At 70.0% G+C, this 27,926-nt stretch overlaps 1 protein-coding gene across 1 annotated transcript in view; it reads right to left on the reverse strand.

Annotated features, from left to right (window-relative positions):
• Nucleotides 1-52: 52 nt before the first annotated feature.
• The window catches only part of SSBP4 (single stranded DNA binding protein 4), a 37,459-nt gene continuing 9,585 nt past the window's right edge, over nucleotides 53-27,926 (reverse strand). The window contains exons 2-18 of the mRNA XM_067554967.1: nucleotides 27,653-27,725; nucleotides 26,925-26,986; nucleotides 24,103-24,187; nucleotides 8,639-8,728; nucleotides 6,205-6,288; nucleotides 4,868-4,927; nucleotides 4,522-4,591; nucleotides 3,943-4,013; nucleotides 3,537-3,604; nucleotides 2,985-3,030; nucleotides 2,831-2,866; nucleotides 2,527-2,581; nucleotides 2,213-2,283; nucleotides 1,754-1,832; nucleotides 1,296-1,324; nucleotides 802-903; nucleotides 53-497 (exon numbers count right to left, since the gene is read on the reverse strand). Coding sequence (XP_067411068.1) covers nucleotides 468-497; nucleotides 802-903; nucleotides 1,296-1,324; nucleotides 1,754-1,832; nucleotides 2,213-2,283; nucleotides 2,527-2,581; nucleotides 2,831-2,866; nucleotides 2,985-3,030; nucleotides 3,537-3,604; nucleotides 3,943-4,013; nucleotides 4,522-4,591; nucleotides 4,868-4,927; nucleotides 6,205-6,288; nucleotides 8,639-8,728; nucleotides 24,103-24,187; nucleotides 26,925-26,986; nucleotides 27,653-27,725 — 1,111 coding nt within the window. The 3' untranslated portion in view covers nucleotides 53-467. The remainder of the gene's footprint in view (nucleotides 498-801; nucleotides 904-1,295; nucleotides 1,325-1,753; nucleotides 1,833-2,212; nucleotides 2,284-2,526; nucleotides 2,582-2,830; nucleotides 2,867-2,984; nucleotides 3,031-3,536; nucleotides 3,605-3,942; nucleotides 4,014-4,521; nucleotides 4,592-4,867; nucleotides 4,928-6,204; nucleotides 6,289-8,638; nucleotides 8,729-24,102; nucleotides 24,188-26,924; nucleotides 26,987-27,652; nucleotides 27,726-27,926) is intronic.

Below are 27,926 nucleotides of genomic sequence, written 5' to 3' on the forward strand. Positions count from 1 at the left end.
GCTTGACACCCCCCGCCCCCCCCCCAAGACACTGCTGGGCTGCTCTGGCCATGGGCGCTAGGCCTCGGGGACTCTCCCAGCAGCTCTGCCCCAGCCCCCATAGGTGCTGCCTGGAGCTCTGCCATGCCCCCCCCTCCCCAGACCTGACACGCCTCCCCATCACACTCAGCCTGAAAGGCCAGCAGGGGCCAACCTCCCAGCACCCCCCCCCCCACACACACATCCCCTGAGCAGCGTCTCAGCTGGGGGTGAGCAGCAGAGTCCAACAGGGCCCAGGCTGCAGCGATGCTGGGCACATGGCTGGCGCTGCTGGGGGTGGGGGAGCTGTGCCGGGGTAAGGGGGGGATGTGGGGTCTGTGCCGTGTGTGGAGGGGACATGGGGGGGGGCGCTGGCGGGCGGCCAGGTCCTGTGTGTGTTCGACCCACGGGGGCGTCTGGCTGTCTGCGCTGGGACGTCCAAGCCGGGCTCACACGCTCATTGTCATGCTGGGCGAGTACTAGAGAGACGGGAGACACCAGGCATTAGCGGGGAGGCTGCCGGGGCCAGCCTGACACACTGGGGGGGGGGGGGGGGGGGGGGAGGACAGTTGCTGGCACCGGAGCCAGGGGCTCCGCCTGGCCCTCTGTGTCCAGGCACCCCTGGGGGGCAGCTCAGATCTTGGGGAGGCTCTAACATCGTGGCCCCCCCCCATGGGCCCAACCACGCTGGGCTTGTTCTGCCAGGGGGTGGCCAATGCTTTGCAGATGCCGCACCCTGCCCGGGCGCCCTGCCTGCCCGGTGCCCCCCCCCGCCTCCCTTACGCTGTCACTTTGGAAAGGGTTCAAGAAATTGCCGCCCATCTCGCCGTCGTCCCGCGGGGTCCCGGGCGGGTTGCTCAGTCCCGCCATGTTGCTCGGGGAACTCTGCAGGGCACAGGAAAGCGCCAGGTTAGACCGCGGCCCCGCGCCTGCCGGCGTGAAACCCAGCCAGCTGCCCGCAGCGCAGGGACCGGCCAGAGCCCCGGCCCGGGCGCAGCCTGGCACCCGCCTGGTGTCGCGATGGGCCCCGCCCAGCCCCGGCTCCCTCAGCTCCGCGCAATCACCCCAGTGTGCCCAGAGGAGCCGGCAGGGCTGAAGGGGCCGGACACGGCCAGCACCTGGTAACACCCCGGACCTTTCACAGGGAGAGCTGCTGGCCTGACCCTGGGGCCCAGGCCCAGACTGGGGGGTCCCTCAAAGGGTGCCCCAGGGACGGGTGCAGCCCAGGGGGACCCCCCCCCCTTCAGACGGGTGGAAACGGGGTGCTGTGTCCTCACCTTTGGCAGCCCGTCCATGTCACTGGAGCCTGGAAGGACAAACAGGTGCTGTTAGCACTGCCCCTCACTCGTCAGAGGGGGTCCCCTGCCCAGCTCCACGAGACACCCCCCTCCCTGGGAGATCGGGCCATGCTGCAGAGTGCCCCAGGGTGCCTGCCCTCACCCCGACACGGGCGTGACCCTTGCTGCCTCCGTTTCCTCCTGTATCAGCAGGGGGGGGCATGCACTGACATCGGCAGACTCCAGGGGGGGGCGCTCCCGGCCCATAGGGGGAATGGGCTGGGTCTGAGGGCACGGGCCAGAACCGACAGCCCCTGGCACGTGAGGGGGAGCCCCACGGAAAGGGAAGGGCCCCGCCCACGGGCCCAGAACCCAGGCGTCCGGACACGAAGCGAGGCTGCCACCCTGCCACATGGCGGGAGCACGGCACCGGCGGGCGAGGGGCCAGGGCTACCCACCTAACGAGCCATTCATGTGATGGGGCTCCATGGCGTTCATGCCTCCCATGGGCCCATCGGGGCCCGGCCCCATCGGGAACTGCAAGGGAAAGGATGCGTCAGTGCGGGCCCCGAGCCGGCCCGGCGGGCGGGTGGGAGTGGACGGGAAATGGGCGCAAGGCCGCTGAGAACGTTGTGCTGGTCCCCGGCGCCCCAGCGTGGTGTGAGCCCCCCCGGCCCCGCAGCCCCAGCCCGCCCACCTGCCAGCACAGCCCGGCTTAGCGCCCCCAAACGCTCTACACCCCAAGGGGCAGCAGGGAAGGCGAGGGGGCACCGGCGGGAAGGGGGAGCCCAGGCTGGGAGAGCGGGGGCGGGGGGGAGAGAAGAGCCGTGGGTTGGGACACAGGGGCATCTGTGGCCGGCCATGGCTCAGCCCTGCTGCTGCTGCTGGGAGGGGGGGGGGTCAGGGGGCGCACTCACATTCGGCCGGCTCGCCGCGGGCCCGATGGGATTCATCATGGTGTACATGTTCTCGCTGGAGTTCGTGGAGTCTGTGGGGAGCAGAGCGGGGTCAGGCCTGGGCGGGGGTCTGGGCCAGGCACCGAACTGTCAGCCTGCAGTGCCGGGGGGGCTGGCGCCGCCATGCATGAGCTCACCGGGGGCCACACGCCCTGCGGGCCTCCCCCCACCTGCCTCCCCCCAGCCCACGCAGAGCGGCCCAGACACGGCAGTGGCTTTTCCACTCCGCGCCAGGCTGTGCCCCCGCCCCACCCGCCACCGTGTGGCTACGTCACCTCCTGGGCTGGGCATGATGGGGGTTCCTGGGGGGCCGCCGCCTCCGGGAGGGCCCTGCGGGACAAGAGAACGAGCCGTTAGAGCCTAGGGCAGACGCCGGGACTCCCCATCACAGCCCAGCCCCGTGCCCCACGAATCCACCCCCCACCAGCTGCACCTCAGCCTCCTCCCAACCTGCCCGGCATGGGCCGGGGCCCGGGCCATGTGCCCCCACGGGGCAGGGGCACTCAGCATGGGCAGCTGGTGCTGCGGGGAGCCACCGGCAGAGCAGCCCCCCCCCCGCCCCCGGCCTGGGGTACTCACCACGTAGCTCCCCGGCGACGAGGAGGAGTACGCGATCTGGGGGACACAAGAGGGGCCGCGTTAGCACGGGCAGCGTGTCTCTGGGTGCGCGCGCAGGCAAAGCCCCCCCCTTGCCACCCCCTTCCCCCCCCCGGCCCACGCGCACGGGACTCACTGAGTTGCCGCTGGGGTTTGGCCAGGGCGCTCGCCCTCCTGGGCCCCTGAAACACAAACAGGCGCAAGGTTGGCACGTCCTGGGGCCGCCCCCGCTGTCCTGCGCCCTGCGCTGCCCACACCCAGAGCAGGTGGGGGGCAGGGAGGTGGCACTGGGGCGCATGGACAGTCCTACCCTGCCTCCCACAGAGGGTGTGGAGGGGCTGGGTCCCTCCCAGCTTCCCCCACCAGCCATGGACTCCCCCAGACCTGCCCAGTCCATGGGTCTGGGTGCCGCCAGCTCTGACGGCGCTGGGAACGCCCTGGGCTCCTGCCAGTCGCTCTGGCTGCGCTGGGGGGGGCACGTGCTGGGCCAGGTGCCACGGCCAGCAGCGGATGGGTGACACTCTGCCATGCCACGAGCCCTGCCAGGGCCTGGGCCCCCCCATGTGCAGCGCCTGGCGCAGGGCACCGCCCCGACTGGCCCAGGAGTCCCTGGCCAACCCTGGAGGAGCAGGCCTGTGCCCTTCCCACGGGACCTGGGGGTGGGCAGGGAGGTGTGAGGGGCACTTACATGGTCATGGCAGGCATGCCGGGGCCGCCCAGCGAGTTGGGAGGGGGCCGCATCCCGCTGCTGTAGTTCTACAAGAGAGGAGTGGGCGCCCGGTGAGCGCGTGGCTGGTGGGTCGGGCACAGCCCCCCCGAGGGGCTGCATTAACCCTCACCCCACCACGGAGCGCATGGGGCCTCCTGGCTCCAGCCCCCCGCCCAAGCCAGAACCCAGGCGTCCTGGCTCCAGCCACCCCGGCGAACCCCACTCCCCTCCCAGGGCCAGGGAGGGAACCCAGGCGTCCTGGCTCCAGACCTGTGCCCGTGCTGCCCCCCTGGGAGCAGGGAGGCGGCTGTGGGTCACAGCGCTGCTCAGGAGTCGCTCACCCCGCAGGGCCGGGGCCGGGGTGACAAGCTGGGGCCCCACTCACCTGGGGAGCCAGCCCCGCCATGCCCCGCGGGGGGTTCATCCGCTGCATCGGGCCCGCCATGTTCGGATGCCCTGTGCGAAGGGAAGGGGGGTGAGCAAGGCAGCTGCAATCCCCGGGCCCCCTCTCAGGGCGCGACCCCCCAGCCCCCCACTTGTGGGGCTCTGCTCCTTGACCCTCCCCCACCCTCCCATCCCAGGGCTCTGCTCCCCACCCACAGAACCCCCAGCACTGAGAGGGGACACCCCGTGAGGGGTCACCGTCGCCAGGCACCCCCCCCCCGCCCCGGAACTAGGCCTCGTCCCGCCCCAGAGAGACCGGGGGGGGAGGGGGGGGGGGGCTGCTCCTCAGCTTGGCCATGAGGGACTCCCCTCCTGGGGGCTCCTGTCCTGCTGGGGGAGGGGATGCTCCCAGCCTGGGGGGGTCTTGCCCCCTCCCTGGGAGCCGGGAATGCCCTGGCGTCTCAGCCACGTGCGTCCCGCTGGTGCAGGCCCTGGGCGTGGCTGGGGCGCGTCCTCGCTGCCCCCCCCGGAGCTGGCACGGCTCAGCGGGGGAGGGAACCACGCGGGCGGCTCGACTCACCCTGAGATCGCGTGCTGGGGTCCATGGCGTTGGGCAGCAGCGGCTGGGACCCCGGGACCCCCACAGGCGGCTGCGGGAACAGAGAGGCAGTGAGCTGGGACGGCAGCTGTCGCCGGGGCAGGGGCCCTGACCGGCCCCCCCCCCCCCAACCCCCAGGGAAAGACAAGAACCACCCCCCCCCCCACCTGGGGCAAGGGCACTGAGCCTCCCCCCTGCCCACCCCCAGTCCCTAGGGCTGCCTCCCTGCCCCACTGCCTGAGCAGACTGGCCAGTGCGGACACGGGCCAGGGCTGAGCCCTGGGGGGCAACCCACCCTGGGGGGATTCCGGGGGGGCGGGCATCTCACCTGGCTTGCCATGCGGAGGGAGGGCCGGGGGCCGCCGGGGTAGCGCGGGGACATGAAAGGCTGCAAGAGACGAAGCAGGGGGCAGATGAGGGCACAGGCCCAGAGGCCAGCCCAAGGCGGGGGGAGACCACGGAGCCAGGCGCTAAGCGCAAACAGCACTGCGCGGCCTTGGTCCAGCTGCGCGGCAGGGACCCAGGTGTCCGGGCCCAGCCAGGCCGCAGGCATGCAGCATTTCCCACCCCACGGCCCTGGTGAGCGAGCGGCCTGGCGCCCAGCGGGGACGGGGCAGGAGTCCGGCTCATCGTGCGGTTCTTGCCAGGGCAGCCCCTCAGCTCCTCCCCCGCGCGGGGCTCTCAGCACTTTGCCGGGGGAAGGGGGGGCCTTTCGCTACCATTGGTGGTGGGGAAACTGAGGCAGAGCGAGGCAGTGACTCGCCCAAAGTCACCGGGCCAGCCAGTGGCAGGTGTCTCAAGCGCCCGCCTGCGCCCGTTGCCCCGAGCAGTCTGGGCGAGTTCTGGGGCCGCTGCATTTGCACAACGGGCAGCAAGACGATTCGCTGCCTCTCTGGCTGCGCGTTCTGCCCCCTCCTGCCCGCGCCACCTGGCCCAGCAGTGCCGTCCTCAGCGCGTCCCTTCGCCCGGGGTTCGCCACACCCGCCGCGCCGGCACTCACGCACCTCCCAGCAACAGGCCCTCACCGGGAGCGTGTGGCAAGGGGGTGGGGCCTGGGGGGCCGCTGGTGCTGTGCCCTGCTCCGCTGCCACGGCCTGGCGGAGTCCCACGCACCCGGAGCTGGCACCTGGGCGTCCCCCTTCCCCCCACAGTGACTGTCCGGTCGCACCCCCTGTGCAGGACGCTTGGATCTGCCCGAGTCAGCCCCTGCCCTGCTGCCCCCTAATTTGCCCCATTGGTCCCTCCCAGCTGCCAGGGTCTCCCTATTATGCCCCACATCACTTCCCCAGCCCCAGCCGAGCCCCCGGCCCCTCCCGCACAGACACGGACACCTGGGTCGGGGAAGGGCCCCACTCACCCACTGTGCCCCTGCCAGGGTCCTAGGGGGGCACAGATGCTGGGTCTGGCTGCTACAGGGCCTCGGGGCTGCATGGCCCAGCCCCTCTGCATGGCCACCCCCCACCCCACAGAAGGGACAGAGCTAGTCCTGCAGGGGAGCCCGTGGGGGGAGGCAGGGGGCAGGGCGGTATGTGGTGGGAGAAGGAAGCAGGGGGCAGGGTGGCACGTGGGGGATGCACACACGAGGTTCAGCAGGCTTCCTCCCCAGCCCAGCTGGTTGGGGGCAGCGCCGGCTCCCCCCCCCCCCCCCCCCCGGGCCGGCCTTACCTGGTTGTGGGGCCCCAGCATGGGGGCGGCAGGGTTGTGGGGCGGAGGCTGTGCGTGCGGTGATGGCTGAGAGCCCGGAGGTCCCTTCAAGAGAAACAAAACACCCAGGGTCACAGGAGAGCGGGGCTGGGCTGGGCTCCCGTCACCCGCTGCCCTTGGCCCCTCGCTTGCCCCAAGGGGCAGCTCCTAGGCCCAGCTGGGGGGGGGTCCCTCTCCTTGGGGGCTGCCTATCAGAGACCCCCAATGTCCCCGAGCTCCCTGCCGACCCCTGCTGTGAGTGGGACTCCCTGCCCCGGGGCCAGCCATCGCCCAGGGTGGGGGGACACACGTGCTGGGGGGCACTGAGTCTGAAATGTGGGGTGCCTGGCACATGGGGGGCAGCCCGGCTTTGCCCCCAGCTGGGCACTGGGTGTCTCCAGCAGGCTCAGGAGAAGCTGGTGCCCCCGGGGTGCGGCGCAGGGCAGCGGTGAGGGGACGCCCCGGGCACCCATCAGCGTAGTGGCTTCATGCCGGTCCCCCGTGTCCACCTGCAGGAGGCACCAGACCCCCGTCTCCAGCGGGCCGGTGTCAGGCTCCCCCTGCACACCCCCCCTCCACAAACGGGGGGCTCAGCACGCCGGCCAGGTCGGGCGGGGGACAGCTGCGGAGGGGCAGGAGCAACGGCCCAGCAGGCAGAGCTGAGCCAGCGCCCGGCCACGTCTGCGTCCCCAGGAGACGGGTCCTGCAGGGGAAGCTGCGGTGACCCCAGCGCCCCGAGAACGCTGCCCGCCCGGCTCCCGGCCCGTGGGGCGGGGAGGAGCTGCCGACTCAGGGCCCAGCCAGGCCAAGCCGGGAGCTCGTGGGTGCGTGGCGCAGCTCCGTGTGGGGGTGTCTCCTGGCTGTCACGGCTACCCACACCCTCAGAGCTGGGGTGGCAGCGCCCTTCCTGTCCCGCCCAGGAGGGGACCCGTCTACACCAAGCCCCGGGGCGCTATGCCCCAGCTGCACCCCCCCCTCTGAGGGCGGCGGTGCCAGGACAGGCGTCGGGGTGGGGGCGCAGGTTTGTAAGTCACCAGGGCTCCCGGCGGGATGGGCCCAGGCGGCGAGGGACGGGCTGCAACGCGGAGCCCAGCCAGGCACAGGCGCTGCCCGGGGCTAAACATTGAATCGTTCTGGATCCAGAGCGGGAGATAACTGTCCGCCCGGCCACGCTAGGGGGCAGCCTCTCCCCACACGTCCCAGACCGGCACCGCCAGCTGCTCGGCTCGGGGCTCCTGGCGCCGCACAGCGAAGCCGGCGAGCCCAGAGCAGCCAAGCCCGGAGCAAAGCAGCTGCCAATGCTGACACCCGCAGCGATGCCCACAGGCCGCCACCCGGCTGCACGCGCGCCTGTGCACACCTCGTGCACACCCCCTCCCCCCCCCCGTGTGCGCACACGCACCTTGCACACTCGTGCACACATCCTTGCAAACACCCCTGCGTGCAAACACGCGCCTGTGCACACCCCGCGCACCTATCCCCATGCACACCTCCCGTACACACTCCTGTGCACACACTCGCACACCTCCTGCAGCTGTGTGCTGAAAGCAGCTGACGGCTGGCCCCGCCCCACGGAGTGTGTGTGTGTGTGTGTGTGTGTGTGTGTGTGTGTGTGCGCGGGTGCGTGCGTGTCAAGTTCTCCAGTCCCTCCCGCATGCCTGCAGTGCCCGAGGGCTGTGGAAGGGCAGGGGGGTGCTGGGGGCCCAGCCTGGGCAAAGTGGCTCCAGCATCACTGGGGCACCTGACCTGCCCCCCTCCTGACTGACGGGGGGGGGACAGCCCCTGCCACACCCGCTCACGGACACCGATGCTCTCCTGCACGCGCACACGGACACTCGCACGGCGTCACACGCTAAGGCCCACCTCCCCCTACTCCCCACTGACACGTGACCACAGCTGCCTGCCTGCACCCCCAGCCCCCGGCTGCACATTCATCCCTGCACAGGGCTTCAGCTCCCCTCCCCTGCCGCCGGCTCCCCCCGACCTCTCCCCCCGGCAGCAGGCAGGCTCCGGTGCCTGCTTTGGGCTCTGGGAACACCCCTTGGCTGGCAGCAGGCCCTGGCGCTGCCGGAGGTGCTGGCGGGGCAGAGGGCACCAGCAGCGGGGCCAGGGCAGAGCTGGCAGGGGGTGGTTCCAGGGCCATGGGTCCCCCTTGGCAGGAAACAGCTGTGGGGGCAGCGCATTGGCTCCCAGGGTTAAATTAGCCCCAGGGAAAGGGCCGGGGCTGCCCTCTTCCTCCACAGGGATCCCCTGTGGGTCCACCCGCCCCGGGGAACCTGGTCCCCCAGGAGTTCGCCTGCGTCCCCGCAGCTGGGACGTTGTGCTGCCCCACGGCACGCCACAACATCAGCAGGGAATGGGCCAAGCCCCCCGCCGGCCGGGCCCGGAGGCACCCCCGCGCAGTGGGGCAGGGTACCTGAAAGAAACCGGGTGGCATGGGTCCTCCTGGCATGCCGTCGCTTGGGGCCATGTTCCCCATCACGGGGCTGGGGGCAGCCGCGGCGCTCTGCGGAGAAAGGGCACAGGTCATCCAGAGGAGCCGCGTGCCGCGCAAGGCGGCGTGGGGTGTCACCCCCTGGGAACCTGCTGCTCCCCCACTCCCCGGCCCCGCTCCCGGCCCAGGAAGGGGGCAGCCCACAGGGTCAGGAGCCCTGGTGGGCAGAGGCCGCTCCAGGTCGGGCAGCCTGTGCTGAGCTTTGGGGCGCCCCCTCCTACAGCCCACGCGTGCCCCTCCCCCAATGCCCCACGTGTGCCCCCCACAATGCTACATGCGTGCCCCTCCCCCAGCTCCCATGTACCCTCCAGCAACCCACATGTGCCCTCCCCCAGCACCCCAAACGTGCCCCCCACCCCCAGCTCCTGTGCACCCCCAGCACCCACACATGCCCCTCCCTCAGTGCTCAGAGCGTGACCCCTCCCCTCGAGCCCCAAACGTGTCCCTCCCCCCTCCCCCCCAGCTGTGCTGATGGCTCCCTGGTGCTGAGTCAGGCTGGTTCTCACAGGGGAGTGGTTGAATTTGGTGCCTCCCCCCCCCCCCCCCCCATGTGCTCCCCAAGTTACCCCAGGAGGCTGTGCTGCTGAACTTGCCCTGGACCCCGCCCAGCCCCACAGCTCCCCCGCTGCCCAGACAGACCCCATGGATAGGCGAGAACAGGGATTCCCCATAACGACCTGCCCGCCCAGCTGGCTCAGTGGCAGACGCACCTCTCCCAGGCTCCGGGCGGGAGGGAATTCTCCCTGCCGGGCGAGGGGCTGTCAGGCCGGGCAGGAGGCAGATGCGCTTGGCAGCCAGCGGCCGGTGCGGCCCCAGAGACAGGAGGGTCCAGCCCCTCGGTGGGATGGCTTGTTTTTGACCAGCTGGGCTGTCGATCAGCTAGATGAGTTACCCCGTGTGCCAGGGACGGCAGGTGGGCGTCTGAGCGCCGCGCCCGGGCTGGGCAAGGGATGGCACAGGACGCCAGGCGGGCTGGACCCTGGAGCCAACGCCTCTCTCCTAGCAGAGCCCCGGGGCAGCCGCTCTCTGCGCCCGGCACTGCTGCCCACGTCGGCCGAAGACACGACCCCCGAGTGGCTGCAGCAAGGGCAGGTGGTGCCAGACAGTGCAGCTGCCCTCCAATGCCCCTCACTGCCGACCCACAGCAGCCCCCTGCTCTGCCAGCGCACCTCGCCGAGGGGCGTAGCCTTCACTCTGCACACCTGCCCCAGCGCCCGGGATGCACCAGGACCAGATGCCCTCAGCAGAGACAAAAGGGAGCTGCAGGCTAGGCCCCCCCACGCACACCTGGTCTGCAGTGGGGTGGTGCAGCCCCTGAGCGCTATGGGTCCCAGCAGGCCCTGCCTGCTGCAGCGGGAGCCTTGCTGTGGGCTCTGGCAGGGCGGGTGCCGTCGAGCGCCTGGCCCTGGGTCGACATCTCCCTGCCCCCCCCCCGGGGCCGTGGTTGTGTGGGGGGGTCAGACCCGATGATCACATTGGTCCCTTCGGACCTTAAAGTCTCTGAGTCTGAGCCTGGACACGTCTCAGGACGAGTCTGAACGCCCTCCCCCCTCGCCCCCCAGCCTCCTCTTCAGCCCGGGGGGGCTGGGAGTCAGAGCCAGGCCACCTGTGGGATGGGGCGCTGTGGGGCTGGCCCGCGTGGGTGTGCGGAGGGGGGGGGGGACTGGGCCTCGCCGTCGGTCCGCAGAGAGCTATTAACCCAAAAGGAATGTGCTGGCTTTCCGGCTCGGCCCCTCGCTGCTCCGCCACAAATGGTTTCAATTTGAAAGGGGGCCGGGGAGGGGCCGGCTGCTTTCTGCACCTCCATGTCTGTGCTGGGAAGGGGCCTGCGAGGGGGCTGGGGGGGAAGGGGGGGCTGCTCCATGGGGCAGGCTTAGGCGCTGCAAATTCCAGGGCCCGTGAGATCTCCCCTCCCCCTGCTGCTCCCTCTGTCTCCTTCTGCTCCTCTGCACCAGGACCACCCCCCTCCTCCTCCTGCCTCCCTGCCCCATCCCTTTCATGCACCTAGCAGGACCGGCCCTGCCCCGCTGGCCCTACCACAGCCCGCAGTCGGTGCTGGGACAGGTCGACAGGGCCCGGCGGGTAAGGGGGACGCCCAGCAGGGTGTGGACAGCGGGAGGGAGCCCTGCAGCCTGCGTCCCCCTGCCCGGCCCCGGGCCAGATGGCAAATGCGGCACAGGGCTGGGGCCAGGGGTCAGGCCCTGCTGATGCTGCCCACGGCTCGGGGACCCTGGTAACAGGTTCTCGAGACAGACAGACAAGCCAGCAGCGAGGGAAGCAGACAGACAGACAGGCTGCCCAGCTCTGGAAGGAGGCGTGTCCGGCTGGGGTGAAAGGAGCCAGGGCTGGCCCGGCAGTGATCGGGTGCGCTCCTTACCAGAGCCAGAAGCAGCCAGGCCAGACGCCCCGTCCCCTCCCAGGGCTCAGCCCATCACAGCCAGCTGTCCGTCTAGCCATCCCCAGCCCCGGTTGGCCATCTGTCTGTCTGTCTGTCTTCCCCAGAGCACAGCGGGAGCCGATGTCCTGCTGTCTTCCCTGTGAGCCTCTCACCCAAGGCCAGTGCCCTCCCCCACCTGGCAACCCACGGGGGCGGGGGGCTGCAGCCGTGGCGCAGGGGCACAGCACATGGCCCTCACCCCTGCACCAGGCCCACTGCCCTCCCTGCGGATCCACGTCCCTTCCACAGCTCATCACCCAGCCGGGCACGGGGTGCAGCGGGGACCCCGGGTGGGTGGGGCTGGCGCAGGGTGTTAGCATCTGCCTGTCTCGCTGCTGAGCCTGGCAGAGCCCCTGTGCCCCACACGCATGATGCCCCCAGCCCCCCACGGACAGACACATCTCGTGCTGGCCCAGCCCCGGCGTCGCTGGACTCACACACGTCGCTCCAGACAGATCAATGCAGCCGGCCGTCACCAGCCGGGAATCCCGCGCCGCTCACTGAGCCCGGTGCAGACAGACGGCTGCACTGCCACCACCAGACTGCCAGGGAGCGAACACGGGGCATCGAGGCACGCAGCCCACCGGTGCGCGGGGGGTCAGCCCGGCCACGCGCCCAGCCACACGGCAAGCCGAGGGTTAATACAACCCCCGCCCACTCGCCAGCTAACAGTCAAGGGTCCTCCCCACCCCACAGGAAAGACGATTCAATTCTAAGCAAGACTGGCTGCAGGGGGGCGGGATTCAATGGACACGGGGCCTGTCCCCTCTGGGGGGCACCTGTTCCCAGCTGGCCCCATGGACTGGCTCAGGGGGTGGGGAAAGGGACACGGGGCCTCTCCACTGTAAGCCAGTTCCCTGCCAAGCGACCACAAGTCACAACTGGGGCAAGAACAGACTGGCAGCCACACCCCCCCCCATGCAGAGCCAGCGCCTGGCTCCTTTCCTGCTGTACCCCCCCCGGCCTGCCTGCCTCTGCTGTCTCACCCCAGGGGGGGCGCAGCTGGGGGGGCAGAGGCAGCACCAAGAGTCAGGACAAACCGAACAGGGGGTTTCTCTTGCCGTGACGTTTGCAGTGGGGGAGGTGCTGCGATGCCCAGGGGGTGCCAGGCGCTTCCCCCGATGCAGAGAGCGTCTCGCGGGGAGCTGGGCAGGATCTGCAGGGGGCTCCTGGGGCCCCGCGAGGGCCGACCTCCCGTGGCTAGCCCAGTCCCGTCAGCATGCCTTGACCCTGCAGGCGGCCATGCTATGGGGCACAGGGCTGGTAGAGGAAAAGGGGGTGAAGCATGCAACCTGCCCATCCCCCACACAAGCCCCCCTGCTGCCCCCCGCCAGAGCTGACTGGTCAGACACGAAGGTACCGAGGACTGAACGTGGCTGGGGAGGGGCTGGACCCTTTGCCCCAGTGACCCATGCGAGCCAGCGGCTGCAGAACGGCCTGGGTGGCACTGAACAACATGCAGGGTGCACGCAGCCCCCCAGGGAGGCCAGGCCAGCAAGGAGAGATGGCATCAGAACAGCCAGCCCCCCCCCCCGCGTCCAGCCCAGGCCCCGGCAGAGGGTCACGCAGCACCTCCCAGAAGAGCACCAGCCCATTGTGCACCGACTCCCTCCCAGGAGTCCTGAGCAGCGGCCGCGGGGCTCAGTGCCAGACACGCGCATGCCCTCCCCGCACTGTGCCTGGCCTGGGCGCCGTGCTGGCCGGGGACACTTGACTCCCACCACCACCCCCCCTCCACTGGCCAGCTCTCACGGGAGCTGGCCCAAGGCGAGTGCCATGGCTTAGAGGACCCGTGTGCAGATTCTGCTGCCGACCTGCACCCCGGGGAGCCGGTGCTCCAGGACGCTCCAGACTCCCATCCGCTCAGAGTCCAAGGAGCTGCGCTATGGGGCCCTCGGCTCCCCGGCCACTCTGGGGGCAGAGAGCCGGCACCCGGAGCCCCCAGGAGATGCGGTGGGATGGGACAAGGCTCTGGGCCGCGGCATGGTGCCACGGGTCGTGCCCACCCTCTCCCATGTGAAGCCGCCCAGGCCATAGGCTGGGGGAATGCCCCCTCCGCCAGGCACGGGGCCGTGAGGCTCTGCGCCCGTGTGACGGCAGCAGGGAGCAAGCGCTAGGGCCCTGCAGCTGCCCGGGCAGACACAGTTACAGGCCCCCTGCCTCATTTATCAGCTGCAGGATCAGAGCAGGCTGGGCCCAGCTGAACTCGCTTTACAGCCAGGCACAAATCATTTGCAAGACAATGGAGAGTCTGTGCAGGCAGCCAAAACCAACAGCGCCGGCGGCCAGGCAGCCGAGCAGCACCCCATGAAACTGGCCTCCCCAGCGCCAGCCGCGCAAAGCCCCTCATCATTCCGCCTGCGCCCGTTAACCCCCCCCCCCCGCCACCTGCGCCCCCCCCCGCCGCACACGGCCCTTTGGCTGGGGCTCGCCTCAGCCTGGCTCCGCTTCACCCCCACAGGAGCCCCCCACACGCTGCTGGCGGGCTCCCGGCCCATCCCAGACTCAGCAGGCCAGCTGAGAGCTGCCTGGAAAAGACCCCCAGCAGCGCACCCCATTTCCAGATCTCCCCACGGCACCAGCGCAAGGGCCCATGCACCCCGATTGCCAGTCAGCTGCCTTCTCCCCTGGGGGGTCCCCTCATTGCTGCAGCTGCTTTCCTCACCACAGCTCTCAGGGCATGCACTCGTGTGTTAATGTAGGGTCCCTCGTGCCAGCATGGTAGGGCTGCCTGCGTGCGTGGCAGCTGAGCACCCGGTGAGGGCATGGCAGGGCTGCGGGTGAGTGTTTCCCTGAGAGCACCAGGGCAGAATCAAGAACCACGGAGAGGGCACGTGAGGATCTCGGAAAGGGAGCTGGTACCAGCTGCACCGCCAGGGTGGGCAGCACGGCACCCTGGGCAGCGGGAAAGCCCGTGTGGGGGCAGGGGACGACGACCCGCCGGGATGGTGAGTCCTGAGGACGCCTGGCCTCAGCCCGGCCAGGGCAGCCCCGGCCCCAGCAGCCCAGAGAGGGTTAAAGCCGGAGGTGCCCGTGAAACAGCGGCAGCAGGGGCGTGGGGAGCTGCCCATGGAGCAGATGGGGCCCAGGAGATGCCCAGCCTCAGCTCACGGTTCCAAGGCAGGGCCGGGGCGCTGGGGTGGGGACGGGGAAGGAGACGGAGACGCAGCACGGGCGCCCCGCGTCCTGGCCTGGCAGTGCGTGAAACGCTGCAGGAGGGGAGCGCCCGGAGCCCCAGCCGAGCACAGCACCAGCCGGGAGCCTGGTACCACAGGGCTGCTCGGGAGCCCCCCATAGCCCCCGGAGCCGGCGCCAGGCCCCTGAGCTGGTGCTAGCCCCCCTCAAGCCCCCCGAGCCGGTGTCAGGCCCCCCTGAGCCCCCGGCGCAGGGCACGCTGCATGGGGACGGGGCTGGGTTCTCGTCAGGAGTCAGGCCAGCACCCCCCAATCTGGGCCCCTGGGGAGGGGCCGACTCCCCACGGCTGGCTGGGCACCAGCAGTCCAGGGGCTGTGTGGGGCTGGGGGAAGCGGGGCTAGAGCTCCCCCCCGCCCCCCCGCGCCGTCAATCACAGCCCCACACCAGGCCCGGAGATGCAAAGCAGGCGTTGCCATGGCAACAGGTTGGGGAGTCGCTGCTTCTCCTGCCGCATCAAGGTCAGGAAAACCAGGGAGAGAAACGGGAGGGGGGGCGTGCGGGGGAGGGAGGGGGGGCTGGGAGAGGCAAGAGAAGGGCAGGAGGGGAGGGGCCGTGCGGGGAGGGGGGGCACCCCAACGTTGTGGGGGAGACGCCGGAGCAAGGGGGAGGACGGACCTGGGGGCTCCCAGGGACCCAACGAGTGTCCGCCCTCTGTCCCAGCTGTCCCAGCAACACCTCCCGCCCCCCACCCGGCCCCGATCCCCCGACAGCTCCTTCACTCGCCCGCGCCCCTGCCCCACGCTGGGGCCAGGCTCCCCCCCGGGATCGCCCAGGGCTGTGGGCCCCAGGGCAGCGCGTGGGGCAGGAGGTGCCGGGGCTCGGCCGTCCGGCTGGGGAGAGGGCACCAGGAGCCCGCCCTGCTCGAGCGGCGAAGCAGGCGCTGCCCCGGCGCAGCGCTCCCCGCCAGACAGCCAGCGGCCCCTGCCGTCACTCGGCCCCTGCGACGCTGCCCGCTCACACGCCGTGACCTCCTCTAACAGGATATCCTCCTCGCCCCGCGCCCAGCAGCTCCGGCTTGCCCCGAGGCCGCAGCACGGAGAGATGCTCCTTCCCATGGCGGGGTCACACAGGCTGCGGCAAGGGACCCTGCTCGCTGCCCGCGCCTGGGGGCGCCCCTGCGGGAAAGCAGCACGGGGCCAGGGGGTCACGCTGTTCATGGGTCACAAAAGCAGAGGGGCTGGTGCTGGGGGATGAGCTCCAGGCCCCACAGCACACACAGCACCCCCCGGCCCCAGGCCGCCAACACAGCTGTCTCCCTTCCAGCCCCCCTGGTGTCTGTCCCAATCCCGGCGTGCCCCTCGCTGGCGTAGCTCAGCCCCCGCCAATGCCCTGCATCCTCGCACCCAGGGCATCACCCCTCATCTTGGCGCCGCCCAGTAGGCCATGGCACCCCACCCAGCAGACCCTCCCCAGCTCTGAGCGCACGCGTCAGTCCCTGGCCCAGCCGAGGTGGGGACGGCAGGGGAGAGCGCCGCCAGCACCACGGGCACAGGCGTCAGGATCTGGCCCACGTCTGCCCAGAGTCGGCCAGAGGCAGGGGGGTGCAGAGAACAGCCAGCGATTAGGGTGGAACGGGGCAGCCCCCGGGCTTGGCTGGTGCCCAAGATGGGCAGCTGGTCCCCGTGCCCCCCAGCTCAGCCCGCAGGGTGTGAGACTCCTATGCTGCACTCGCGTGGCCCTGCCCGTGGTACGTGGGATGGCATCAGCGCACCCCCCCTTCCCATCCCTGCCTCAGCTCTGCTCCCAGCACCGGCCTGGGGGCTGCAGAGCCTAGCCAGGGTTGAGTGCAGGGGACACGGCCGGCCCAGCACGGCCGGCTTTCACCTCACACTTCAAGGAAGGGCAGCTCTGCTGGGGCTTGTCTGGAGCCTGGGAAGCAGCTCCAGGGGTCCTGTTCCTCCATCCCCACACGTGGGGGGCTCTCAGCCCTGCTGCTCTGACACCAGCCAGGCCAGAGCCAGGGCAGGAGCCAAGGGAGCTGGGTCAGAGTCAGACCTGGGCCCTGCAGCCAGGAGAGCTCAGCCGTTCTGCCGCCGGCCAGTGCCACTCCCACGACCCTGGGCCTCCCCCCTGCCCCACGCTGGCTCTGGCCCAGGCAGCCTGGCTGGTGCCTGCCAGACGCTGGTCACACGGGGCGCTGGATGGGCCAGGCGGTGCCAATGTCTGGAGAACGAGGGCTCAGCTCCTGGGCGCCAGAGACCATCCCATATCTGCCGTCAGGCAGCAACGCCCCCTCACTGGCACCGATCGGGGCAGGCGCTGGGGGTGCGGCCCAGCCGGAGGCGCAGGGCAAGGACCCTCCTTGTCAGCAGCCAGCAGGAGCAGTTCGCAGGCCCGCTCGGTCCGAGGGGGGCATCCGGGACTCCACACAGGCGCCAGGAGCCAGAACCTCGCAGCTGCCCAGCCGGGAGAACTGCCACGAGTGACTCCGCCCGCATCGCCCGGCCTGGCCCCGTCCGGACTCCTGCCAGGGAAAGATGTGGATGGCAGCTAATGTGCTGCGGTGGCCCCGTGGCCCAGCTCGGGCAGGACCCTGGGCCGGGCATTGGGAACGCTGGCAGCCCCCGGAGTCACTGGCGCGCTCAGGACGCCCCAGAACAGCTACTCGCCTCGAGCTCAGAGCTCTGGGTGCCCGCGCGACTCGTCCTGGCGGCACGGGAGCAGCGGCTGGCAGCTGGAGCCAGGACAGGGCCCTGGGGAAGGAGCAGCTTCTCCTCCAACCTGAGCTCCAGGCCAGTCAGCCACATGCTGCCCCAAGACGTGCAACAGAAACAAAGCACCAGAGTTCAGAAACTGCTAACGGGGGCTGGGAGGGAAACGGGGGTGCTGCAGACTCTGCCCTCCGGCCAAACACCGTAGGGACGAATCCCCAGGGGGCAAGGATCACTCGCTCCACATGACAGGTGGGGAAACTGAGGCCCATAGGCCAGAGCCCAAGTCCGCTCCCCAGGCATTTCCCAGGAGGCACCCCAAGGCCTCGGGGGATTTGAGGGAAGGGGGCCTGCCCCACGGCCGAGGTGCTGAGCCCATAGCACCGAGGCAGGGGGTTGCACTGGGGCAGCAAGGTGGAGGGGAGGCCTAAGCTCTACGGGACTGCACCCCGGTGCCCTGGCTCCCAGCCCTCCCCGGCTGGGCGAGGTGCCCCCACGGCCTCCCTGCTCCCAAAGCGCTTTTGCTTTCCCTATGCAAGGCAGCGCTGCCATGGCAACAGGGCCTGCCTGCGCCGCTGACCCGTGCGGCATCGCCACCGCGCCTCTCATTAACTCCCGCCTGGAAATCAGTTCTGCACAGCGCCCGCGGTGGGGAAGGGGAGGGGGTAGCGGGGGGAGGGGAGGGGGGTTGTTTGCTAGTGGCAGAGCCTGGCTCTGGCGGTCTCCCTGCAGCCTGTCAGCCGGCTCCGGCAAGCTGGCTCCTAACCCTCCCTGCTCCCCGGCGCCGGGGCGCCCAGGACCAGGAGAGTGCACACGAACCCCTTTGGCACCAGCCCCTCGCTGCACCCTCGCCTGCTAAACGCTCAGCACTTGGCGCACCAGGCCTGGGCAATGCCCACAGCCCCCAGGGCCGGAGGGGACGGGCAGGGCCCTGGCCCTGGGCGCAGGGCTACAGTGGAACTGAGCTAGGCACCGGCGGGGGGACAGACAGACAGACAGACAGACAGGCCACGCAGCGTCTCAGCTGGGCACAGACCCCAGCCCCCTCTCTCGCCCCTGGAGCCTACTGCCTCTCCGGGCTCTTCGACAGCCAGCGGCAGGGCCCTGGGGAGGCAGGGGGCCCACACCAGGGCAGGGGGCTGCAGCCCCACACCGCCCCCCCGCATCTCACCCGTGGTCTAGGCCTGATCTCCCTCCCGACCCCAGCTGCTGAGCGAGGGGTGGGGGAAGGGGATGTGGGGAGCTGGGGGATCCAGGAGAGGGGGCGGCAGCTGGCTTTGCCCAGGGGGTTTCTCTGGGGCCTGCCTGTGTCTTCCCGGAGCGGGTTAAGTCTGGGGGGGCGCCCAGGCTGGGGCACTCCAGGGACATGTGCTGGGCAGGGCAGAGCAGCGCAGCCCCCCAACGCCTCGGGGCCATGTTCCAGGCGGGCCAGGGGCAGGGACAAGGGCAGAGCCTCCCTGGACCTCCCGCCCCAGCCCTCTCCAGCTCCCGTAGCGCCCATGGGCCCGGGGTCCAGCGCCCCTGGGCAGGGGGCTTAGAGCAAGGAGGCAGCCCCTCCCCCAGGCGAGTGCCATGGGGGGTCCTGTCTGTGCTGCGGGACAAGGCCCCCCAAGGGTTGTCGCTCTGGCACCCCCTCCCGGGCAAGACGCACCCCGTGGGTCTGAGCACAAGGGCTGAGACTGCACAGGCTCCCCTACCCCAGCGCCCCCTGCCCTGAGCTGGCCCGCGGCAGGCCCCGGCCTTGAAGATGCGCCGTGGAGCTGAGACGGCTCCCACCCCCGAGTGCGTGGGACCCGGGCTGGGAGGGCATGTGCCCAGGGTGCCGGGGCTGCACGGCGCAGGGTTTGCGCCCATGGCAACGAGCGTCCTTCTCAACAGCCTGACTGCTGCATCGGCAAACAGAGCCGGGTCATTCACGAGCCAGCAAAAGACGCACAGATGGAGGGCAGCCGGGAGGGAGGCACCACGCTGGGAGACAGCGCTGGGAAGGGGAGAGCCGTGCCGGAGGGGCCAGGCCAGGAGCACCGTGCCATGCCCGGGGGGGTTCCTTCACCGCAGCAGGCTCGTTCCCCGCGGGTCGTCTACCGCCCTCAGCCTCACCCTCCTGCAGCCACTCACAGCACCAGCCTCCTCCCTGAGCGGCCTCGGGGCCAAGGCTCCTGGCATGGGGACCCAGGGCAGCCACACTCCACCCCTGCCCACCCCAGCCCCTCGGCTCCCTGCGGCAGCCCTGGGATGGATGCAGAGCTAGTCGGGCCCCCACCCATCGCCACGCAGCCCCTGCTCACTACCCACTAGCTCCCTGGTGCCCCGCCGAGTCCAGCTCCTCAGTGCCGGGGCAGAGCCCCCCTCCCCCTCTATACAGCGGGGAGGCCCCAGCTGGCCACTGCTGTCTTGCCGGTCCCACAGCCCCGGGCAATGCAGTGGTGGGGGGCTGGGAGCCCAGCCCCACCCCAGGCAGCCCATCCAGCGTAGAGCGTGAGCTGTCCCGGCCCCCCGGGACCCTGCAATCCCCCCATGGCTGCGATGCAGCGTGGCACACGCCCACGGCGACGGATCCGCCCAGCTCCGCCAGGCAGCAGGCGCTTGGCAGCAGAGCAGCCAGGCCATTGCCAGGACAAACAGCCGGCTGGCGGGCCGCCTCCCAGCTAGTCAAACACAAGCAGCCGGGGCCAGCGGCCGCACTGTTGACTCTGTGGCCACTGATTAACTCCCTGAGAGTCGGAGCAGAGCTGCTGCAGGGCCCTGACCCGGGTACCCAGCCCAGCCTCAGCACCCCGGGGCACGGCCCGAGGGTCCGTGGTGGGCTCTGGCACCGGGCTTTGCGCTGACAGGAGTCACCGCGGAGCCACCGCGGGACGGCAGCGCCGGAGCCGACGGGACCCGGGTCCCTGGAGGGCTGGCATTGGAGGGGAGGTCGGGTGGTGTCTGGCTGGCGGGATGGCACGTGTGCTGGGCCCTGGAGTGGGGGCCCTTCTCGGCGGCTGCCTGGGAGCTGCGGTGTTCCAGGGCTAGGCGGGCATACAGCGGCCTCCAGCCCTGCCCAGCTGTGTGCAGGGAGGGGGGCTGGAGGGAGGGGGGCTGTAATCTGGTGCCACACCCCCAGCCCCGCGTCTGGACGGGTGCCCCAGAGCCAGCTGCAGCCGCGAAGTGAGAACACGTTTGCTGGCTGCTCCTGGCTCCTGCGCTGGGGCTAATTCCCTCCAGCTGTGCAAGCTGCTCAGCCCACACGCCAGCCCGCACCCCGCTCCAGGAGTCCCGAGGATCCACCCCAGCCCGGGCCCAGACATCCCCCCCATGTCCCACCGGCGGTCCGCCCTGCCACGCCAGGGCATGTGATGGGGGGCCCTTCCCTCCGGCTCAGATGCCAGCGCAACGCGCTGCGGGTGCAATAGGGCCCCAGGTCCGTGCTGTCTGAGCAGCGACTCCCAAACTGGGGGTCGGGACCCCTCAGGGGTTGACGAGGTTATTGGGGGGGTCGCGAGCTGTCAGCCAGAGCCCTGCGGAGCCGGGTGGCCGGAGCGCAGCGGCTGCTGAGCGGGTCTCTGAAGGCAGCGTCGCCCCCGCAGCAGTGCGGGTACCATGGCACGGGGGCAGGCTGGCCTGGCGGGGGGGGCTGTGCAGGTGTGGGACAGAAGAGGACAGCGTCCCTCCCCCCCCATGGCAGAGGAAGGCACAGAAGGGGCCAAGACCGTCCCAGTTCTTTCAGAGAGAAGGCCAAAATGTCTCCCCTGCCCCCACCACAGCCCCCCCAGCACCGAGTCACCCGCCCGGCCCTGCTCGAGGGCATCAGGGTGAGCAATGGGGGGGGAGGAGGGATTGCCCCCACACTCACCCGCCCAGCTCTTGCCCCCGCGCTGACCAGGCCAGGCTCTGCTGAGCACGAGGGGGACGCACACCCAGGCCAGCCGGGGCTCTGCAGCCCTCCTGCTTCCACCTCAAACCTCGCGCCGCCACCTCCGGGAACGCTGGGGACGAGGCTGGCAGAGAGCGGGGCACCGGGGAGCAGGGGCAGAAACACAGCTGGGGCCCGGCTCTGTCCCTGTGTGATGTGTGGGTCACGGTGGCCGTGCGCGCACACACACACGGCGCACGCACAGCTACGCCTCTGTGCACGCTCACATGTACGCGTGTGCGCCTCTCTGGGAGCCCTGGGTGCATGCGTCTGTGGCCAGGGGTGGCCCTGGGGCAGAGTGGCGTGGCAGACCCCCCCGTCGGAGGGAGCAGAGCCGCTGGGAATGAGCCGCTGCCCCTTTAAGCGCCCCCCGTGGCTTGGCACGCAGAGCTGCTGGCTGATTCCCACGGGACCTGGCCCGCACGCTGCTCCGCTCCCAGAAAATTATTCATGTGCACACAGCGCCAGCCGGAGCCGCGCCGCTCCCTGCAGCACGGGCCTGAAATATTAATGCCCCGTGCTGCAGCCGGCCAGCCGCGGTGAGAGCGCCGTTAAACCCGGCCCCACCACGCAGCACGAGGGGAAGGGGGGAGCTGCCAGCTGCTCGCTCTGCAGAGCCCGAGGCAGCAGGCCCAGGCTGGGCCAGGCACCCCACTGCCTGGCGCTGAGGCCTCGGCCCGGAGGGAAAGCGGGAGGCCTTGCCCTCTCCACGCGGCCCCAGCCCCAGCAGAAGCTACTCCCAAAGCATCTTAGCCAGCCCACCGGGGACACCGCAATCTCCCCACATCACTCTGCCCCCCGGGGGCCACCCCTCCCAGCCCCATCTCCACCTTCTGCCTTTCACGCTGCCCTCCGAGCACTAAGGGGGCAGGTCCTGCCCCCAGCCAGCCACTGCCAGACCCCGCCCCAGCAGGAACGAAGGGCGCTGCTCTCAGCTCTTGCACCGAGCCCCCGCCAGGCGCCAAGCACCGCGCACAGGGCTGGGGTCACCGCGCACAGGGCTGGGGTCACCGCAGGCGGGGAGCAGGACCGAGGGGAGCACAGCACAGCAGTGTATGGGGATGTGCCTTTCCCCAGGGCTCCTGGCCAGCAGGGCTCCATCCGGCCTATCCGTGTGTCCGTCCATCCCCACACCAGCTCTGTCAATGGGGCCCATGGCAGGGTCAAACATCGGTGTGGGGGGGGCCCTCTGGGCCCTGCCCTTCCTCTGGGCCCCTGCTTCAGGGTGAACACCGTGGCCCCCCCGCACAGCACCCTCCCCTGGGGGGGTGGGAGATGCTCGAGGCTGGGGTTGCCTGTCTCCCGCGGGGGGGTCAGCGCAGCCAGGCCAGCTCTCGCTGCACCCAGTGCAGATGCAGTGACGTCAGACGCCCCACCTCACGCCCAGCCCCACCACCAAGCCAGGGAGCGGGATCCCTAAAGGGACACACGGACGTGCCCAGGCACCTGGGAACAGGCCCTTCCTCCTTCCTCCAACAGGGCCAGGCTGAGCTCTCTGGGCCCAGGAGAGCTGGAACGACCCCGGCTCTTTGCCAGCCGCTTCCCCCTGGGGACCTTTCCCCTCTACAGGTGCTGGCTGATCCAGCTCCAGGGCGGGGGACAGGCTGGGGGGCCTCTCCTTGAAGGCGTGGGTCCAATCCCACCCCACCCTCTCGTGACAGAGCCGTCGCCACCCGAGCAACAGCCAGTGGCTTGTGTGACATGAGTCTGTGGGTTCTCAGCTGGGTCTCCGGCGGATGGGTGCCCGTGCCATGCAGCCGCCCTCTGCTGCTCCCCGGGGCCCTCCCCGCAGCAGGGAGCAGAGCTGCACTGGGGCCATGTGGCTAACATTTCTCACCCGGGCATGTGGTTAAATCAGAGCCGGCTGCGGAGCACAAGGGCCGGGGGCCAGGAATGCAGCCCCAGCCCTGGCGGTGCAGAAGTTCTCTCTCTCTCTCTCTCTCTCTCTCTCTCGCATACCCACCCCCCAAACCCCAGCCATGAGTGAGTCAAAACACACAAGCCCCTGTGCAAATGTTTCTCTCCCAGCCGGGGAGAAGGGGGTACTTAGCAGGGAGACAACACAGCTGAAAACACACGTCCTTACCGAGTAAACCTGGCCCCACGGCTGCTTCCCTGCCTCCAGCTGCACCCCCAGCTGCCCACTGGCCCAGATCCAGAGCAAGCGCTTCACACCCACCCGTTCTGCACCCAGCACCCGGGGCTCCCCTGCCCAGGCCCAACACGCACAGACACAGGCCCAAGGGGGAGGCTTGTGCACCTGGAACCCCAGCGAGCACCCGAGTACAGAGCCCATGGGCCAGCTGCCGGCTCAGAGAGGCCCCCCCCCCCCCCCATACACTGCCCCGACCTGGGAGCGCTGGGGCACGCGCCACATCCCCCAGCTGTGCAGCACACGGCGTGGCAGGACGGCCCCGACCACAGGCTGTGTGGAGCTGGGCCCAGGAGGGTCTCACCCCACGGGGCGGGCGGAGTGCACAGGAGCTGCCAGGAGCTGCCGCAGGCCGGGGAGCCCCATGGGGCGATGGAGGGTGGACGCAGGCAGGGCTCCCCATTTAACCCACCACCAACTCTAGGCGGGGGGAAGGGAGGAGCAGGTCAGGCTCCAGCCCGGACACTCCCCACCTGGCTGCAGAACCTGGGAGGTACCAGGCATGAGGAGGCAGGTCCCTGCTGCTGCCCCCTGCCCAGCCCCACACAGCTTCCAGCAGGGGTCGGGTCAGGCTCAGCAAGGACAACTGCAGCCAGGAGACCGGAGAAGGGGGGGGGCTGCTGCACCCCAAGCGTGGCCAGTGGGGGGCTCCCCACACAAACACCCGCCTGGCAAGTGAACACGGCGATGCTGCGGCACCCAGCCCTTCCCCCATCACAACACAACCCACAGCCCCCTGGCTACAGCCTCCCCCCCCAGATCCTGTCACAGCACGCAGCCCCCCCGCCCCCACAGATCCCTGTACAACACCCCCTCCCCCACTACAGCCTCTCCCAGACCCCCTCAGTCTCAGCACGCTTTCCCCCAGGCTACACAACACGCCCCAGTAACGACAACAGCTCCACAACTCCTCCAGCACAGCTGGGTCCCCTGGGGCTGCTCGGCAGAGGCGGCCCGCCCATCCCCCCACCAGAGCACCGGGACCCGGGCCTGCCCCGGAGCCGCCTCTGCCCTGCCTGGTGCCTGGTGCCCGCCGGCGGGGAAGGGCTTACTCACATAGTCGTGAAAGGCCTTGGCTTCGCTGGAGTGCTCACATGTCTCCCGGCGATCGGGGGCCGCGCAGTACAGGTCCCAGAACACGCTGCAGAGAGAGAGCGCATCAGTCAGGCCTTGCACGCCCGCCGCCCAGCGGGACCCCCAGAACCGGCAACACGCTCCCCCCCTCCATCCTCCCCGCTGCCCCCTGCTCGCCCAGCCCTGGCCTTCCCCCGGGCAGCAGCTGCCGTCTGTGCTGCGCTGCAGGGCGGACAGCGAGGCGTAAGGACGTGTCTGCCCTGGGGGAAGGCCCGCTCTGGTGCCAGCCCCAGCTGACACTGTCCACACGAGGGTTACACTAGTGCTGCCGAAATCGCTGCCAAAACCCCTCGGCCAAGACCCTGCAAACTCACTCCACGCCAGCCTGATGGCCTGGATCTGAACCCGGCTCGCCAGTGGCGCAAGGGGCTGCTGGACTGGGGACCCGGAGGCCCATTCTGTACTGCTGCCAGCCACGGCCGTGGGGTCGGGCCGGACCCACGGGGTCAGGGCAGACGGCGGCTCCCACCCGCCAACTGCCCGCAGCAGGCAGTGGATGACTACCCTGTGGGAGCGAGGGCATGGTGCACCCGTGGACAGCAGGGGCCTGACGTCATTTTGGGAGCAGCCCTTCCGGACGGACGCAGGGGCTGCTCCAGGACCCTGCTGCCGGCCCGGCTCCCGCCCAGCCCCGTGTCTCCCCTGGGAACAGTTGCTAAGAACGTCAGCTACAGCGACAGTTCAAATGCCAAGAGCTTCCCAGCAGGCTGCAGCACCCGGGGAGGGGGGTGGAGGGGAGGCCAGGGCCTGGCCAGAAGCACCCTGCTGCTGGTGCCCCTCTCGCCCCCCCATGGGCTCCTCTAAACTCGCTCTGCGCAGGAGGGGGCTCACGTCTCCCTCCGCTGCTCAGCAGAGGCGTAATGCACCAGCCAGGCCTTCCAGCGAGCTACTGCAGCAGCACAAGGGTTAATCCCAATGGCCTGGAAACCTTCCCTCCCCCACGCCAACCTGCTATAAGCCTTGGCCCAACACTTCATTGGAACCAGCTAAACACACAGAGGGCAGGTCCCGCACCGCAAACACCCCTCTGGCTCCCAGCATCCCTGCCGCAGGTGGGCGGGGGCCCACCGTAGCTATGGCTCTGGTCCCTGTGAGCACAGTGTGTGTGTGAACGTCCCGGTCCCCGGCCCCGGGGCAGCCGGGCTCACTGTACAGATGGGGAGGTGATGCCCACAGAGACCAGCTGACTTGCCCACGCTCAGGCTGGCAGTCTGGAACCTGGCCACCGTTAGTCCCGGAGCAGCCCCCCTCCCCTGCGGGCCCTGGCGTGAGCATCGCTCATTCCGGCCCGAGTCGCAGACACAGACGCCGGCTGCAGCTGGGGGTCTTGGGGGGCGTTAGCTGGCGGCGACTCTGACGGGCTGTTTCGGGCCCACGGCGCTGCGTGGCGCTCGGTGCATGGCAGGGTTGGTCGAAGCGGCTGGGCCAAGCCGAGGGCTGATCTCGGCCCTCTGCCGGGGCTGGACTCACCCAGGGGGCGGCTGTGAATATTTCTAGCACTGCCCCTTTAAAAACAACAGCTGTCAACCACTCACCTGGCATTTCCAACCAATAGGATGATGGTATGCAAATATACTCCGGGGAGCCAGGTGGTGAGTGGCTGAGTGAGCTCTGATGTCACAATCTCACCCCCTCCCCAATGGGGTGCAGGTGGGGGGAGGGAGGGGTGCAGGCCAGGCCGGCTCCCGGGGCACGTATCTGGATAGCGTCAGCGCCTCTTGCAGTGCATCAGATCTGCATCTGCAGCCCCCATCCTCCCACTGCTCTCCCTCACAGATCTGCATCTGCAGCCCCCCCTCCCGCCAGGCATGCCCAGAGGCAGCCTTTCCCCCAGAGCCAGGCGTGTGCCCCAGGCCGGGGCTGGCTCTGCCCCACACAGCCGGGCTGTCCCAGCACACAGCTGTGGGGCCGGAGAGCTCTGCGCAGGGGAGGAGGCTCTGTCTCCGCAGCTCAGAGCCAGCCCCTCCCTTGGGGGCCAGGCAAGATTTGCACCCCCAGCGGCTGGGCTACACCAGAAGGTGGAGCCGGGCACAGGGCGTCTGGTGCAGACGGCTGAGATGGGGCGTGCACAGCTCAGTGGACGGGCGCTCCATGCCCCCGAGCCCTGGCCATCAGAACAGCCCCAAACCAGGCCTGGCTCCAAACCCAGCCCGGCGAGGCGCACGGGGGAGGGAAGAGATAGGGCCCCCCACCCCTGAGCTCTTCCTGGAGTCTTGATTCTACCCACCGGGCCGGAGGAGCTGGGCCGGACAAGAGCAAATCCTGCCTTGTCTGCACAGCGGCCCACTGGCTCCTTCAGGGCTGTCTGGGCTGTGTCCAGGCCGGAGGGTCCCGCGCAGCGCAGAAGACGGGCAGGTCCAGGCCTGACGGGACGAAGCCCCAGGGCTGCCTAGGGACTGCGCTTGCTGCCTTTTCGGGGCCAGCCAAATTGTCTCCATATGTGCAAGCCAGGCGTGGCGGGGCCCAGCACGGGGGAGCCGGGGTGTTTCCAGGAAGCGGGATGGGGGGGCAGCTCTCACAGGCCATGCAGGGGGGACCCAAAATAAATTCCAGGTGCTCCCGCGCACTGATGGGAAAAGCAGAGCAGCAGCAGCATCCCCCTCCACTCCCCCCACACCCGCTCTGCTGACAAGGAGAGGGCAGGGGGGCCATTTCCCCCCACTCAGAGCCCAGCCGAGGGGGGAAGCTGGATCCCCCCCAAGGGCAGCCCTCCTCGCAGAACCGCGCGCAGCACGGGCACTTACCACCACCAGGAGTGCAGGAACCCGGGGGGCTCCCCCAGCGTGATGTTCTTCTCCCATCGGATCTGCAAGAGACGGAGAGGCAGGGTCACCCGAGCCGTGGCTGGGGCGGGAGCAGAGCAGGATGGGGGGCCCCCCGCTGGAAAGGCAGCAGCGTCATGCAGTGTCTATGGGCACCACCCCAGCCCCGGCCCCCCCCGGCGCTCCCATCTGCTGGCACCCCAACTCCAGCCTGTGGGCTGAGCACCTCAGTGCTGCTGTTATTGTAGGGTCTCGTGTGCCGGGGAGCAGGGTGGTTGGGGCTCCGGGCCCCCTGCCATTGACGACTCAGCGCGGACGGTCTCCGGGATGGGCTGCCCCTGGAAACAGAGGGGGCTCTTTGCCCCCCCAAGACATGGAGCAATCACCCCAAGGCCCAGCCCCGGAGCCCTTCCTTCCCCATACGCTGGCGCCCTGGGCCGGAGAGCTGCCCCGTGGGCTGGAAGTGGCACAGAACCAGGCGTGGCAGCGCCCAGGTGACACGGCATCTGCTGGAGCTGCCGCAGGCCACTGGGCCACCCACCCCGCCTCTCCCTGCCCCATTCAATCCGCCTACCCCAGCCCCCGCAAAGCCCTGCATCCCAGCCCCCCTCGGCTCAGAGCCACGCGCCGGGGGCCCCTCCCCAGCCTGGGGCTGCACCCTGCAAAGGGCCAAGCGAAAGCTCCGGCAGCTCATACCACCCTGGTCTTACCTCCGAGAGGAAGGTCTGGGCAGATTTCTGGGCTCCCACATGCAGCAGGTATTCGTACACGTACAACGCCAGCCTGCAGGAGACGAGAGATGCCTCAGTCCTAGGACTGTCCCCCCAGCTGCCCCCCACTCTCTCCAGCCCCCCCCCACCCGCTCTGCAGCAGGACCTGGCCCCAGGCAAGGGCGCTCTGGGCACCATTCAGCCCCAGGGAGCCTCCACCCCAACACACACAGCCCAGGCCGGCCCGTCACCCCCACTGTGCTCTCTGGCGTGA

The sequence above is a fragment of the Emydura macquarii genome, unplaced genomic scaffold (assembly GCF_026122565.2).
Source record: "Emydura macquarii macquarii isolate MOO-44397 ecotype Brisbane River unplaced genomic scaffold, CSIRO-AGI_Emac_v2 contig_306, whole genome shotgun sequence".
Lineage (NCBI taxonomy): Eukaryota > Metazoa > Chordata > Testudines > Chelidae > Emydura > Emydura macquarii.